The 17,603-nt window shown below is 35.4% G+C and overlaps 1 protein-coding gene across 1 annotated transcript; it reads left to right on the top strand.

Annotated features, from left to right (window-relative positions):
* Nucleotides 1-1,251: 1,251 nt before the first annotated feature.
* On the top strand, nt 1,252-16,344 carry LOC121264780 (DNA-directed RNA polymerase V subunit 5A-like). The gene is made up of 5 exons (XM_041168079.1): nt 1,252-1,349; nt 2,125-2,353; nt 11,784-11,960; nt 12,784-12,897; nt 16,216-16,344. The coding sequence occupies exons 1-5, from the start codon at nt 1,252-1,254 to the stop codon at nt 16,342-16,344; spliced, it is 747 nt and encodes a 248-aa protein (XP_041024013.1).
* The last annotated feature ends 1,259 nt before the right edge of the window (nt 16,345-17,603 follow it).

The raw sequence follows: 17,603 nt of genomic DNA, 5'->3' as shown, positions 1-17,603 counted from the left end.
ATTAAAAAAATACTTCTAAAAATATTTATCTCCAAGAAAAATTGATGGGTTCCATTAAAACTTGTAGTAGTTGAGCTTTCAACTCAAATAAAGGAAGACTTGCTTCGAGCGATTAGGAACTCCTCTACTGTTGGATTATGCATCTCATAATATGATTTTAAATTGAGTTACATTAAATTATGTATATCTAAAAATTTACATAATTATGAATAATATTTCTATAAATTTAAAAATATATTGTTCACTCTCCGAGTCTTATTTTATTCTTTTCTCTCTCTCCTCCTTGCTCTCTCTCTCCACCAACTGATAGAGTTTTAGAAAAAAAAATTCTCGTGAATGCTAAATGATAGAATTTGCAGTAGTGCAAATTACAAAATATAAAAAAAAATTAGAGAAAAAATAAAAAATAATATTTTATTATTATTTGGCTCAAAGACGCATAATTCATTGTGTGAGGTTTTTTTATATGCAAAATTAATCTCAAAAAAATATGATTTTATATATGCATATAGAGAAACCAATACTAATATTCCTAATCATTGAAACCCATTAACTCTATTTGTTCAAGGTGTCTTTTGATCGGGTTTTAATCCTCTCCAGTAGAGTCCGGACTCAAGCCAACTCTTTTGAAATAACTCTTTTGAGTTTTTAACACGAAATATTCTTAGAAAAAAATCTATTCATCATTTCTACACATCATATTTTTTTTTCTCTTATTAAAAATGTGATATATAGATGATGAGTAAAAAAATTTAATTAGTTTAAGGATAATAAAATTAAAAGAAAAAAAATGATGTGTAGTGTGTAGAGATAATGAGAAATAAAACTCATATCCCTAACCTTGACGATGCTTGTTTTCAAATCATATATCATCCGAGCAAAAAATTTGAAATTCTAATCTATAGATCTGATTGTAAATAATGTAAATATATTTGGGAATATAAATGTTCTCATATATTCTCATATTATTTACAGATCATTTGAAATACTTTTCTTATCTAAACGGAACCTTTCATATAAAAGTAAAATATTTTAAATATATATAAATAATTTATTATTTCATTATTATATAAGTGTAGTCTGTAACACGTGGACATATTATATTATAATTATGTGAAAATTGTGTCCTCTCATTTTTCAATTGGGAGTAGTCTTTCTGCTGATGGCAGGTTCCAATGAAATCATTCTCGTATATATGTAGGCATACAAAAAATTAAAAAAAAAAAAAAGAAAAAGAAAAAAAGTTAACGTATGCGGGCATTAAAGGGTAAGACGAAGCCTATGAAAAAGAACCCAAATAGTAGACGGGCCATGTTTTGTTATCTCTGGATCAAAAGTCCAATAAAACAGTATAACAAAATACAAATCTAAAACTACCGTCCGATTAATCTGAGTAAACTCAATAAGATCTGATTTTCCTAAACTATTTGGATAGGAGAGAGTGAATAATCAAACCCCTGCCATTCTAATTTCTATCATTTTTTAAGTTTTGAAAAATAATTTGTAATTGTAGGTGTGCAAGTTTTGCACATGAAAAATTATTGTCATCAGTCACTATTCACTATCTTACATCTTATAAAAAAAATTATAAGTGTGGAGTGTGAAATTGAATAGTAACTAATGAGTATAATTTCTGTTTGCACATATCTTTTAAGAAAGATGAATAAATTTAAAATCTACGTAAAGAAAATTATTTTTTTTAATGATAGTCACACTTTTAAAAAAAAGAGTGAGCGAGACTTACAAATTCTTTAAATTAATTGCACAATTATAAATTGGCGAGATTGCCTCTTGTTATAATTAGGGTTATTAATTTGTAATTTCTCAATCGAGTTTGAATTATATATAAGTAATTCAAATTCGACCCAAATAATTAAACATGTTAAATAAATTGATTCGAATTCAACTCGATTATTATAAGGTATGCAAACTTGATGTGAGTATTTAATTTTAAATTTATCTTTTTACCTTAAATTATTTAATTCAATCGAACCGTTAGAAAGTACTCTACTCCATAAACCATCATTTATCCATCCTAACTCTATTTTTAATCTCTCCAGAGCAACAGGGATACTCCAATTGAGGGGAAGGGATAAAGAAAGATGGAGGCGGATGGGTTTGAAGGGTGCTGGGACCATGCCTGACCAGCTATGCGGACAACGGAAGCTCTGAGAGCCATAGATACTATCTGGCACGCAGAACTGTGCTGGAGATGCTCAGGGACAGAGGCTATGCCGTGCCCAACTCTGAAATCGAGCTCTCTCTACAAGACTTCTTGGCCATTCACGGCCAAAACCCAGACCTTGAGCGCCTCCGAATCTCCACGACGTTTCGCTCTGACCCTTTGAAAAGGGTACGGATTTATGGTTTTGTCTTGTTTTTATTTTTCCTTGGAAGCTTCCTCTTCAATTTGTTTCGGAGAAATTATTGAAGGAAAGGCCAAAGAAGGAAAAGTTTAAATCCTTTGTTTCTTGTGTCATGATTTGGAAGCGTGCTTGGACGGTTGATATAGTTCTAGTAATGGTTGATTTCGTTCAATTACGGTACTCTTGTTTTCTTGGGTGCGAAATACAGAAAATATAGCATTATGTATTTGCGTTTCTGATTGTTTAGTTTCATTATAGGTATATGCTCTTCATTAGGTGAACTTAAAACTGAATGTACATTAGGTCTTAATTGTGAGAGTTTGTGGGTGAAATTAAGCTACAAAAGGTATTGAAAACACACACTGAGCAAGTCTCAACTACTAGTTCTTGTACTTCTTGAGGGTTGAGGTCAGATGCTATGGTTATTCTGATACACTATCTTATAGGCCTGTACTTTCTCTGATCAAACCAATCTTTTCCTCTCATTTTGAGAGTAATGTGTGCTACCTTGTATCTTTCTGGAAACTAATTTTAACAGTATCACCTCTTCACGATTTTTTGGGGGTGGGGTATGGTAGTCCTCTCCATTCTAGGCTTTAATGGTTGACAAATCGGACCAAAAGGAAAAAAAATATCCCCGTTCTTGCCAACCTGCATTGTGTTACCTCTTGCTGTTGGTTAATACAACTACTTTACAATTAATTTACAATTCATTTTAAATCAATTAATGTAATTGTGACACTTCATTAAAAGATAATTTCAATTTTACTTAATTACCTTTCAATTTATGTAGAGTAGTAAACTAATTGTAGACTAATTGTAAGCTTATCATTTTCCTTTTGTTTTTTGTTTTTGTTTTTCCCCTCAACACGGATTCTTAGTTAGCATTCGTTCATTTTGTTTCTCATTGATGGTATGACGGCTATACAGCTACTTTAAATATTGCCAGAAATATTAAGGCCTTGTTTGTTTTAAAAAATCATCTTAATTCATCTTGTCTAATCATTACAAATTTTTTAAATTTTCAAATAAAATACAATAAATAGTTCAACTTTTTCAAATTTCAAAACAAAAATAATATTAAAAAATAATATTCTAACAAGATTTTAACTTTATAATATTTTTATTCAACTTTCATCTCAACTCATTTCATCTTATCTCAACTCACTATCCTAATACCCGTTATTCTGCTGTTAGAAAGAGTCCTGTAAATTTAACCGTTTAAGCCTTTTGTAGTGTGCTGTGGTTTATTTTCTTTTCATTTTTCTCCTTTTTATTTTAGCATGAATATTGGTGTTTGATAAAAATATGTGATGTTAGTTTGACTTGACATGAAAACTTAGGTGGAGATAGGATGTTAAAAATACACGAAAATACATGCTAGAAATCAAAATCTAAGATAGCAATGCTGAAAACGAAAATGGTGAAAAATATACCTGCGGAAGCCATGTTTGCAGAATGCATATAGGTAGATCTTCTCCTCCTTACTCCTCACAAATTATCAGCTATCAATGGGGCAAGCCAATAGACATATGGAGAGGAGGAGGGACCTAGTCTCTTATAAAAGAAAACTAATGGAGTCCACCCATTAAGGATTCAAATTAATATGGGTCTATAAAAATTCTATAATCAAGACCTTTGGTTTTCCAGGCCTACATACGTAATTATACCACAATATAAATAGGATATAATCCTATATTACTAAGGTGCAACAAACCCCAAATGATCACTCAACTTAGTGGGTTAAAACAAAATATCATTGTGAGCTATATATATGTCTAACCCGTTTTATAAAATGTGCAATCAAATGAAGCCCATATTTAAAATATTCTAACATTCTCCCACTTGGGCAAATATTGATTGCTATAAAATAAAACTTGTTTGAAAAATAACTCTCGGGTTAGACTACATAGGTGGCCACACAAATACATAGCTCAAATGATAGCACCTTAGAAAACATGATCCGGTCCAACAAGAATATCAACATCGAACATAGAAATCGTTACACCACTTAAACGATGTAAGACTACTCCACAGCTACAAATGCTAATATCCTTATCGACATGGATCCCCATCCTCCGACCAATGTGGTAGTATGTAGTATGAACTTAGCACCAATGTGATCAAAAACTGTGCTAATTCATATCAGTCCTCATAATGCTTCAAAATGAAGCCATATGTCTCTAAAAGAGACTCATCTTATGTCTTTTGCCCATATATCTCGAGATCATAATGATATTATAATAAAAGACATAAGCCAAATGCATGCTCAAAAATTAGTGTATGAATAGGGGAGATTTATTTTTATTGGAAAAGGGCTGCACCCTAAAACAAATGGGTTGTCTACGTACCCTGTAAATGGATCAAGCAAAACGTAGTTCCTTTTACATAAGTAACTCTCACTAACCAAAAACATCAAAAGTTTCCACAATACCCATATTAGTAACATGTGTTTTAAAAACTTTAGGAGCGAGTCCCTTAGTCAAAAGATCTGCAATCATCGCCTCTGTATTAATATGCTCTATCTTTGTCTGTCATTCTTTAACTCTATCTCTGACCACCAAATACTTGATGTCAATGTGCTTGGATCCACTAGAACTTTTATTATTCTTTAAAAAGAATACCGCTGCACTATTATCACAATAAATAGTAATTGGCCTCGAGATGGAATCAACAACTTTCAGTTCAGAAATAAAGTTCCTTAACCAAACAGCTTGGATAGTAGCTCCATAACACCCCACAAATTCAGCTTGCATAGTAGAAGATGCCACCAGAGTTTGCTTAACACTCGTCCAAGAAATAGCACCCCCAGCTAGCATAAAAACATAACCTGAGGTCGATTTCAAATCATCTTGACATCCAGCAAAATCAGAATCTGAGTAGCTTACCACCTCAAGGTGATTTGAACGCTGGAATGTGAGCATGTAACCTTCAGTTTTCTTCAAGTATCTCATAACTTTCTTAGCTGCTTTCCAATGCTCTTGCCCTGGATTCGACTGAAACCTGCTAAGAACACTAACTGCATAGGCAATATCTGGTCTAGTGCAAACTTGAGCATACATCAAACTCCCCACAGCACTAGCATATGGTATGTTCTTTACAGATTCCCTTTCAAGTTCATTTCTGGGACATTGAGTTTTGTTAAACTTATCTCCTTTTATGATGGGTACATCACCAGGTGCACAGTTATGCATTTCAAATCTTTGCAGTACACGTCGTATATAAGCTTTCTGAGAAAGTCCCAACAAACCACGAGCTCTATCACGACATATTTCAATGCCAAGCACAAAAGAAGCTTCTCCCAGATCTTTCATCTCAAAATTAGCAGATAACATTTTCTTTGTTTCATGAAGTAATCCCAAGTCACTGCTGGCAAGCAAAATGTCATCTACGTACAGAATAAGAAAAATAAAGTTTCTCCCACTGGTCTTGCGATATATACACTTTCTAACAAATAGACAATGTAATCATTAGGCAATGCAGACCTTCTTTCTCTTTGAGATCTTCTGACTTGTGGCTCAGAAAATGACTCTACTATTGTTGGAATTTCTTCTTGTTGTTCAGGTTCTTCACTAACAATCTCAATTGGCAGAGAAACAGCTCTTTCCTGTACAACGGGAACTGGAACAACAACTGGATTAGGATAAGCAAATAACTCTTTCAATACAAAACTCCCACTGACACCAACATCATTTTCCAAAAATTTTGCAGTAATGGACTCAACAATTCTGGTGCCACGATTAGGACAATAGAACTTATATCTTTTTGATCTATCTGGGTACCCAATAAAATAACCAGGAGTAGATTTTGGGTCTAGTTTCTTTTCAAGCGGATTATAAATCCTAATCTCAGCTGGACACCCCCAAACTCTGAAATGAGCCAAACTTGGCTTACGGCCTGTCCACAATTCAAAAGGAGTTTTTGAAACAGCTTTACTAGGAACCCTGTTTAAAATATACATAGCAGTTTTCAAAGCTTCACCCCATAGATATTCTGGCAAATTTGTTCTGCTCATCATACTCCTAACCATGTCCTTTAGAGTTCGATTTCGTCTTTCAGAGACACCATTCTGCTCAGGTGTTCCTGGCATGGTGTATTGAGGCACTATTCCACACCCTTGTAAAAATTTTGCAAAATCGCCCATGTTTTGACCAGACTCATCATATTTCCCATAATACTCGCCGCCTCGGTCAGATCTTACAACTTTAATACTTTTCTCACATTGATTTTCTACTTCCATTTTGAATATCTTAAATTTCTCAAGAGCTAGAGATTTATCATTAATCAGGTAAACATATCCATAGCGTGAGAAATCATCAATAAAAGTTATGAAGTACTTATTCCCACATATGGTAGAAGATAAAGGTCCACTAATGTCGGTATGTATTAAGTCCAAAATACCGCCTCCGTTAGGCTGGGCGGATCACCTCGCCCGTCAGATGCGGGCGGCGGGGCCACCCGCCCGCATCTGGGGCAACATCCGGGGGCAGGGGCGGGCTGGGGTGACCCCCGCCCCGCCCCGCCCCGCCCCGCCCCGCCCGGATATATTATTATATATATATAATTATAATTATATATAATTATATTATATACGTTATTTACATATATACTAAAAAAAAAAAGAACCCAGGCATGAAACGACGTCGTTTCATGCCTGGGTTTAAAATTAAAACTGAAACCCTAGTTACCCAGCCCCCTTCTTGCCTCTGCCCAGCCCCGATTTCTGTTCTTCTCACTCTGGCTCTCGCCTCTCTCTCTCTCTGAGTTACTTCTCGCAGCCGTGAGCCGCCGCCCGGTTCATCTATCTGCATCGCCATCCCCGTCGCACGACTCGGACTCGCACTCGGTTCCTCTCTCTTCATCTCCGAACTCCGAAGGTAAGAAACCCAAATTCGACACTTCAATTTTTTTTGTGATTTACATATTTAATGGAGATTGGAGGAAAGATGAGGTTTATCGGAGATGGAGGATGAGATTTTGTGAATTATGTGCTGTGGAGTTTAGATTGTGCATGTGGTTTGATCTTTGAAATTTTGAATGGCTCCCGTGACCTGTGAATTGTGTGCTGTGAATTGTTTTTTTTTTTTTGCATTATATAATGTGTGTAAATCACTGAATTTCAATATTATTGTGTCTAATTAATTCGGATTGGAGCCCTAAATTAATTTAGGGGTTTTAATCTTTGAAACCCCTAAATTAATTTAGGGTTTCGAAATACCCTAAATTAATTTAGGGGTTTCAAAGATTGAAAACCCTAAATTAATTTATGAGTTTAATATTTAAAATTGCTATGCACTAGGGGTTTAAAAAATTAATTTAGGGGTTTAAAAACAGAATTTGATGTTCCCTACCAAATTGAACAAAAAAAAAAAAAAAAAAAAAAGGAATGCACTAGGGTATTTCGAAATTCAATATAATGATTTAAGATGAAATATATATATATATATATATGAAATTATGAATGTCAAGTGGTACTTTTTTTTATTCTACTTTTTTTTTTTTTTATGTTCATTATAATTTATATAGTTGCTATGCTTATGCCTTATAGTCTTTCAAGTTATAAATATATATATATTATGAATGTCAAATTCATTTGTACACAAAAGAGAATTTGCATAAACATGTTGTTTTAGTAAAAAGAAAGCATTTAGGGTGACAAGACAAAGCCCTTAACAAATTTGGAACATTCATACTAACACAATAATTATGGTGTATTCCCATTATCGATATGGACATCTATCCTTTTGTAAAGCGACCATAATCATTATTATCCATTCATATCAACATCTTATCCCTTATTTTGAGTTGATTTCTAGACGTTTCATTTTTATTGTATTGTATTTAATTTTTTTATTTAATTTAATATGCTCGGATGTGATCATTTTTCTTAATATGTTGGTTCAAATTTGTCTGTTTTGAGTTCGGAGAAATAATTAAAATAGTACAATAAAAATAACTAAAACCACTATAAGTCTTTTTATAACTTGAATAATTAATGTGTCTTTTTAATGCCTAAAATTTATGACTTTAAATTTTTTACAATTGTTTGATGAATTATATGGTCTAATTTTTTATTCTAATTTTTTTTTATGTTCATTATATATTTGCTATGTTTTCTATAATTTCAGATTTGTCGTTTGCTTGAGTTCATGGATATGCCAACAGATTCTAGTGCGAGCTCTCCTTTCCAGGCCGAGGGCACCCCTACCCCTACCCCTACACCTACACCTACACCTACAACTACCCCTCCTACTCAAACCCCTACCCCTAGCCCTACGGCACCTTACCCCGCCCCCAAGCCCAGCAAGAAACCTGCTTCAATAGTTTGGAGTCATTTCATCAAACTAGAGGGTGGTGACTCAAGTAACCCCCAAGCCAAGTGTAACTATTGTGGAAAAATTTATGGATGTCACTATAGGAAACATGGCACCTCACAATTAAAGGTGCACTTAGAAGAGCAATGCAAAAAAAGTCCAATATTAAGATTATTACAAGACAAAAGTCAATCTAGGCTAGAAATTGGACTTAAAAAAATGGCGGATGGGACTAGTGGGGGTGCAACTTTGAAAGAGTATACTAAGTATGATCCCGATGAGTGTAGAAGACACCTAGCTCGTATGGTCATAGTGGACGAGCTACCTTTTCAAATTGTTGATGGGAAAGGGTTCCAAGCGTATTCTCGCTACTTGGAACCAAGGTTTAATATTCATTCTCGCCACACGGTGGCAAAGGATGTAAAAAAATATTATTACATTGAAAAGGAGAAGTTGAGGGGTCAATTGGCGGATCAATTTGTTTGTCTCACCACTGACACTTGGATATCGATCCAAAATTTTATTTATATGTCTTTGACTGTGCATTTTATTGATTGTCATTGGACATTGCAAAAGAAAATTATAAAATTTTGTAAAATCATCGATCATAAGGGTGAGACAATTGGAAAGGCCTTGGAGGCCGCAATAAAGGAGTGGGGGTTGACCCGAGTGGTTACAGTCACAGTCGATAATGTCTCGTCTAACGATGTTGCATTGGGACATCTAAAGACCTATCTTAGAGAGGCAAATAAGACACTCATGGGTGGTGAGTCTGCATGTGAGATGTGCGGCACATATTCTGAATCTGATTGTCACTGATGGTTTGAGAGATCTTCATGACTCGATTGCTCGGGTTAGGACTGCTGTGAGATGGGTGAGATTCTCTCCTTCGAGGTTGGACAAATTCAAGGTTGCTGCGAGATCTGCAGGCCTAACATCTAAGAGGGGCCTTTGTACTGATATGCCTACACGATGGAACTCAACATTTCTGATGTTAGAGGCGGCCCAAGAATATAAGCTGGCATTTACATTATTGGGTGACGAAGACATCCAATATGTTAAATATTTTGATGATCACGGGGGATTGGGGAAACCCGTAGAGGATGATTGAGAAATTGTAACTAATTTTGTAGAGTTTTTGAGGCTTTTTTACGATGTCACCATGAGGCTATCTGGAACTTTGTACCCTACATCTAATATTGTATGTCAGCAAATATGTAGGGTAAAAGAAGAATTAGATGACATGGTCGCGGGTGGTCACATTAGGATGCGGGAGATGTCATTGATTATGAGGACAAAGTACGACAAGTATTGGGGAGATTTAACGAAGGCTAATATTTTGTTATATGTAGCTGTCGTCTTTGACCCGAGGTATAAGTTGGATGGCATGATATTTGGATTGGGCCTTGCGTATGGGCAAGTATGGGTAGAGCTTATTGCAGCAAGGGTTCGGGAAACCCTTACTAGATTATTTGATGAGTTTTCCACCCTGGGGGTGGTAATATTGCGGCACCTACACCTACCCCCTCAGCCTCAAGCTCACCGTTTCCTGAAGTCGAGGTTGGAAAAAGACGTAGATTGGAGTGGGGTGAGAGGTATGAGCAGACCTCCTTCCTTCAGAGTTCTGTAGAGGCTCAGCCAGAGATAGACAGATACTTAGCAGCAGAGATTCTACCATTTTCACGAGATTTTGATATATTAAGTTGGTGGAAGGTGAATGCCGTGAAGTATCCCATCCTTGGAGAGATATCCCGCACACTTTTGGCCATCCCTGTTGGCACAGTAGCCTCAGAGTCGGCCTTTAGCACGGGAGGACGTGTATTAGATTCATTTCGGAGTTCATTAGCTCCTGCCACTGTGGAGGCTTTGATTTGCACGCAGAATTGGATCAAGGGAACTCCAATTCATGTTCCGGATGTTCTTAAGTATGAGAAGGCCGACGTCGAGGAGGATAGTGATGATCAGTTTGGATCTGGTATTTATTTTAATTTCATTTTATAATTTCTTATTTTAATTTATTTATTTTCATTTAATTGGTATTCATTAATTTGATTTCAAATTTAATACTTATAGTGATACATGAGACGACGTCTACGGCTACCTCCGATGCAGTATGACTTTGTATTGGACCCACTATTGTCATGGTTTGCACAATTTCTTCCATAATTGTTTTTTGCATTTAAAATTTTGTTTCATCTTTATAACTTTTTAATTCTAATTTGTTTTATTTTTAACTTATTAATATTTCAGGTTTTATAACTTATTGACTTTTATGATCTTGATTTTCAGTTTCACAGCAATCGACATAACTCACCACTCAGTGAACTCACCGCTACGGCTCCACCCCAAAATCAAATTGATCAAATTGAAAAATTATGATTTTGTTAATTTATAATTAATTGTAATGTTGCTACAATAGTTAATTGTACAATTTGTAATATTTATTTCTTTTAGAGGAGTTTGTAATAGTGTAATAGTTTATTAGTTCTCTTAATTTGTATAATTGTGAACAAAATATTTTAGCATAGTGCCTTACTGCCTTAGTGATGATTACTACTTAATTAGTTAATAACGTAATAATTCAATCTATGATTCTATATATATATATATATATATATATATATATATATATTTTTCCTGTTTTTAAATCTATATACTTTTTAATCTAAATAATGAGCTCAAATGACCCAAAAACGAATTCTGGGCCCAAAGTGGCCCAAAAACCGATTCTGGGCCATTTAGGGCCCAGAAAGATGTACTGGGCCAAAGGCCCAGTATGGGGGCGGGGGGTGCGGGGCGAGGTCCGGGGAGAAATTCTCCACCTCCGCATATGCGGGGGCGGGGGGCGGGGGAGGGGTGGCCCAGCCCCGTAGGGGGCGGGTATCACCCCTATTGTGAGCTATATATATGTCTAACCCGTTTTATAAAATGTGCAATCAAATGAAGCTCATATTTAAAATATTCTAACAGGGTTGTGTTATTTATTTCCTTACAGTAAGCAAGCATTCCTTAATTTTTATATTAACCTGATTTTGATATTTGATGTTATGCAGAACACAAATATTTGTTGTTCTTTTTTTTTTATATTTCTTTTTACTTGCAGATTTTAGTAATTTTTTGTGGACCTGGTGTGGTAAAAGTTAATGTGATCCGCAGCATTGCATCCCAAATTGTCAACAAAGACACTTTAAGTGGATTGATATTAATAGTGCAAAACCATATAACATCCCAAGCCATGAAAGCAGTGGATCTTTTCCCATTTAAAGCCGAAATATTCCTGGTTACTAAAAGTTAAGTTTAATATTTTCCCCGTTGTATTCTACCAGTGTCTCATTCCACTTGTGCTTTTACCATTGTTTGTTGCAGAAACTATAGGTTATAAACATTCCTCGGATTTAGAAATTTTTTCATCTCATCTCATTTCATCATTACAATTTTTTCAAATTTTCATACAAAATATAATAAACAATTCAACTTTTTCAAATCTTAAAATAATAATAATATTAAAAAATAATATTCTAACAATATTTTTTTCAACTTTCATATTTAATCTAAAACTATCTCATCTCATCTCTGAATCCAAACCAACCATTTGGAAGAAGGCTTTTATCCATGTAGACTAGTTTGCTCTAAAGGACTCATATGACCTTGGTGCTTTTAACTACGGAGATGGATAATTTGTCGTGAATGGGTTTTTCTATTCTTCAAAGCAACTTAGATTTCTTAACTTACTTTGGGGCACCTCAAGTCAGAAAATCATATTGTACTCTTATGTACTCTTATGGATATGCGTCTTTTATGCATAAGAACCTGTAAAGCACCTGCATTATTAGGCTTTGCATGCATACTGGATAATAACGTTAATGGTCTGTATTCATTTCCATCCTTCTTCCACAATGAAAGTTCCTTTAAAGTTGGAAGAGCTGATGGGTGCATGTGGGTGCACACTTTGAATGTTAAAACTTGTATGAAACCTCTTTACTGGTCTTTGAACATGAAGAATTATCATTTTCCAGAAACTGTACGGAGATGGGAATCAGTGAATGTGTCATTTGTTCCCATGTCATGCCCCAATAATCTCACCATTTGTGTCTTGTTGTCAGATTACTGACTTGCTTGTGAACATCACAAAGCATGTGTTAAAGCCAAAGCATCGGAGACTGACCAACCAAGAGGAACGGAGGCTCTTGAAAAAGTACAATATAGAAGAGAAGCAGGTCAGTTATTTGTTTTCATATACACATATATATATATTGATAAAAATATAGAAAAGCTATGAAGTAGATATGTCAGGACACATATCTTGTCTGATTTGGTAATGGTTCAAATTAGTGTCAGATTATGATTTTTTCTTGTTTTTATAATGTAAAAAATATCTTCTTAATAATGAAAGTGCTAATATGTCATTTAATGCTTCTTCTAGATGATACAACTCAACTAAAGTCCTGATTCATGATGTTGAACTAATATAACTCATGTCTCTTCCTACCTATAAAAAAAATAACTCAGCGTCTCTTCCCATAAATGGATAATAGGGTTCAGTGTGCCTATAAATTTTCTGGTTCTTGAGTGGGTAAGCGAGGAGAAAATAAGAGCAAGAAGTGTACATTGAGAAGTGTGGTCATCATGATTGTATTAATTTTTTTGGAGCTCAAGACAATGACGGCATTATTCTTTTCAAATTGAATATTATGAGATGGTTTATTATAATTAAATTTGATCAAGCAAGAACAACAATTTAGCATATAATGAAACTGAAATGCTGTGCATAGTTCACATGCAATGTGGTATTATGGCTCATGGTGCAGAAGTACATGGTAATGGTACGTAGATGTTTTCACTTTTTGGTAAGCATAGGTGATAGGACAGATAGTGTTGCTATAGGGCAAGTCACAACAATGAGATGGAGTAGGTATAAAATGCTACTGGCCTGTCACCCCACAGGGAAAAGATATAAAATGCTACTTTTAATATTAGTTATCTCTTCTTTTTCATGTAAAATTATTAATTAGTTGCTGTTAACTCTACCAAAAAAGGTCTTTCTCAATTTTATAATAAAAGCGAAAACATTGAGCGTTCTTCCAAGTCTGACAAAATACAGATGCTACAGTCTCCTTAATGCTGTTGTGCTTCTTCCAATGGCAATAATGACGTGTAAGATGAGGGTTCACCTCTTATAAAAAAAAGATAAGGGGTTTACCTTATGTTTTCGGTTTTTTTTTTTTTTTTTTTTTTTTTTTTTTTTTTTTTTTTTTATCAGTAAAAAATTATATATATTAAAAGGAGAAATCAGATATACTAAATGTATACAAAAAAATATATTGTCCAAAATGATCCAAAAAGTCCGTGGAAAAATAATTCAAAATACACCAGACCCGATCCCAACCCCTTATTTTCTATAAAACTAAAACTCTACTTGAACACCCAACCCCAACCCCTTGATTTCCGTCTTCACAATGCCTTCTTTTTAGACTTCCCTCTAGATGAGCTACCACCCTTAGCGTCGTAGTTGATTGCCCAGAAAAGACGCTGTAACTCCTTGCTTTTCTTGAAATTTGATTTGGTTTCAAACACGTAGCTTGCCTCAATCGCAGTGATTAATTCTTTAAATTGATCTTCACATCCTCCATGTGAGATTCTCACGAACTGTTGAATCTCGTTAACTTTAGGTAGAATCCAGTTTGCTATTGGAGGAAGAGAGATCAGGGGAGCAACGTTATCTCCAGACACAGTATCCAACTGCACTCTCGACTCTACACAAGGCACCAATGCCAAACTCATAGGTTCTCCAATAACTCCATTGGTTCTCTCAATTGGAGATTCTGGGGTGATAGCAAGTACCTTCAGCTCTGGGGTGATAGCGGATCCTACATCTCCTTCAGACCTTGGCAGTACACTCAACTCTGATGAGGGAGCCATAGTTTCTTCGGGGACCAATAGTGTAATACCGACTATCGGTCTATCCTGTGTTACATGAGGTGAATGACATTCCACTGATGTCTCTACGCCGATACCCAATGTAGACTCCACTTCAAATAATCTAGATTTCCTTTTGACCCGCCATACTCTCCTTGATCTGGTTATAGGGACGAGGTCGAATCTGATCTTCCGTTTTTCTTTTTTTGAGTTTAAAGGATTCGGGCCTATTTTTGTAGACAATATAGTTGTCCCTGCCTTCAACTTGCCAAGTTGGGTTTCCATCTCTTTTAAAGAATTGTGCATCTCGACAAGCTGGTCTTTGAGACATAATTTGCAGACCCTCCTCACTCTGAATCCCCGAAGCCTGACCCGTCTTTAGAGCTATTGCATAGGATCGCCTCGCCACATGTCTGCTATGCGACTCCTTGACAGAGCCATGTCCTACAGCACCTTGTCCTTCCAAACCGTCACTCCCTCTCTTGCCGAAGGAAAAATCACGCAACACCTCCCCCCTCCTTCTCCAGCCACTGCTGCCCTCCTCAGGAATGAAAATAAAATTCCTCCTCCCTCCACCTCCATACTCCTCCACCGCCATATAACGTCCTCAAGCATTTGAGCAACGATGTGTCGTGAAATTGCATCTACCTTTCCGGAGTAGAGAAAAAATCTTGTTTCTCATCTTTTGTGCATGCTTCCATGGCCTTGGCTAGCCACTGTACTGTTGTTAAACCTAGAACCAGCTTTAGATATCACCCTTCGAGTCATTTCAGTGATGACCAACATGCTCCCCTCCTTCATCAATGTAAAGGATTTAGATTCTATGACCAACTCCATAGAAGAACCCATGCTGACCAACTCCCCTCCTTCAACAACCATTCGTCATCTTAAAGAATCTAAATCTACGACACAGGGAGTACACCTAGAAGACTCGCCGGAAAGCGTCGACTTGTTCTGTGTCGACGGCAAGACCAACAGAGTCGTCGTGGGGGTCGCTGGAGGACTCTGAGAGACGACATAGAGAAATCTAGGTCACTAAAGGGTGGACAGACGCCGGACAGCCCTCAGCGAAGTCGTTGGGGTCTGTCGGCTTTATCTGTGACTAAATGGTGCGGTATCTCTAGCCGGCAAGGGTGAGTGGTGGTAGATCTAGAGTTTTCTCACTTCATAAGGATTTCTCTCTCCTCAGGACCGACGCCGGATGGCCCTCAGCGAAGTCTCCGAGGCCCGTCGGCTTTGTCTGTGACGGCGGTGAGGGGTCACTTGTTGGCAATGGTGGATGGTAGCGGTCTCCTTAGGGTTTTCAGGTTTTGAATGTTGTTGGTGAGCCAATTCAATTAATATGAGTGCTAATTTTCTTCTGAATCGTTGCTGTAAATGCTTTGCTAAATAACGACTCAGGGTTTGTTTGGATGCTAAGCATATATCAGAATATCTATGAATAGTAGTGAAATAATTTATAAATAGTAATAAATTAATTTGAGAATATTTGAGAACAATAGTGTTACCAAACAGGTCTTTGTAGCCAAGGCTGCCTAGTGATTAAAGTGATGCTTTGTTGATAATGTTTTGTTCATCTAAATCTGTCTTTCACTTCAGTTTTGGTTTTCTTTCATCAGCTTCCTCGAATGTTACGAAAAGATGCAATTACGAGATACTACGGACTTGAGAAGGGGCAGGTGGTGAAAGTGACATATGGTGGTGGTGAAATCACTGAGTCGCATGTTACTTACCGTTGCATTTGGTGATGCCTACTTTTTAGTCTCCCTGTGGAAGTTGAAGAACGTTTTTTATGTATCATTTGATGAGTGCTTTTGTTGACACTTTGGGGTTACCATATATGATCCTTGGACTTTTGTACCGATGTGTCCTTTATGAATAGTTTGGTTGACTATGATCGTTGCAGCCTTTCAAGGGGAAAAAATGTTGCATCCAAGAGTCCTATCTACGGCCATAGAAGGAAAATTCTAATGTCTCACTGTTATGTGGTGTTATTGCCGGTCAATCCGTGATTCTTTTTCAGAATAAAATAAGAGATATTCTGGGCTCGTTTTATAGTGAGATGAGATGAGAGAATGATTTTAGATGAGTTAAATAAAATATTATTTTTTAATATTAATATTATTTTAAAATTTGAAAAAGTTAAATTATTTATTATATTTTGTGTATGAGTTTAAAAAAATTGTAATGATGAGATGAGATAAGATGAGATGGTTTATGCATCTAAAGTGACGAAAAATGTCACATTTATAGAGTAAGATAATTGTGTAGTATATAACATTGTTCTAGTTACAAGGTTAGGCATAATAAATTGAAGAAAAATGAAAATAATTTTCTTTTTTTTTTTGGTATGTTTATGCCTGAAGTCTTCACACTCCAAAAATGGGACTTGTTGCACCGGTCGATCCATGTCTACATCCAAAAGGACAGTGAACTATTCTGGTTTTCTCCTTTGGGATGAAAATACAATGGGATAAAATTGAAATTTAAAATCTCGAGTCCAGACTACAAAGGGATGGACGGTTGGTAGGTTTTACAAGTATTTTAACACTATCTTGAAAATGATGAAATTTAAATAAAGTTTTACTATTTATCATTTCTATATATTGCACTTATTTTTATTTTATTTTTATCTTATTTTTCTTGAATTAATTAAATTATTCTATTTATCATTTATATACCACATATTCTATAAGAGAAAAAATAGAAAAAATAAAAAATTATATGTGGTGTATTCATCACAGGTTTAGTAAGAGAAAAAAAAAATAAAAGAAAAAAAAATTATATTTAGTGTGTGATGTGAAAATAATGAGTATAATTTTTCTTTGAACTAACACAATTATAACTTTTAGGGTGCGTTTGGTTACCAAACTTACCTCAACTCATATCAACTCATCATTACAACTTTTTCAAATCTCAATACAAAATATAATAAACAATTCAACTTTTTTAAATTTTAAAATAATAATAATATTAAAAAATAATATTTTATCATCACAACTCAACT

Source organism: Juglans microcarpa x Juglans regia, chromosome 5D (genome assembly GCF_004785595.1).
Source record: "Juglans microcarpa x Juglans regia isolate MS1-56 chromosome 5D, Jm3101_v1.0, whole genome shotgun sequence".
Lineage (NCBI taxonomy): Eukaryota > Viridiplantae > Streptophyta > Magnoliopsida > Fagales > Juglandaceae > Juglans > Juglans microcarpa x Juglans regia.
Note: the sequence above shows the minus strand (reverse complement) of the source record. Positions and strands in the feature narration are given on the sequence as shown.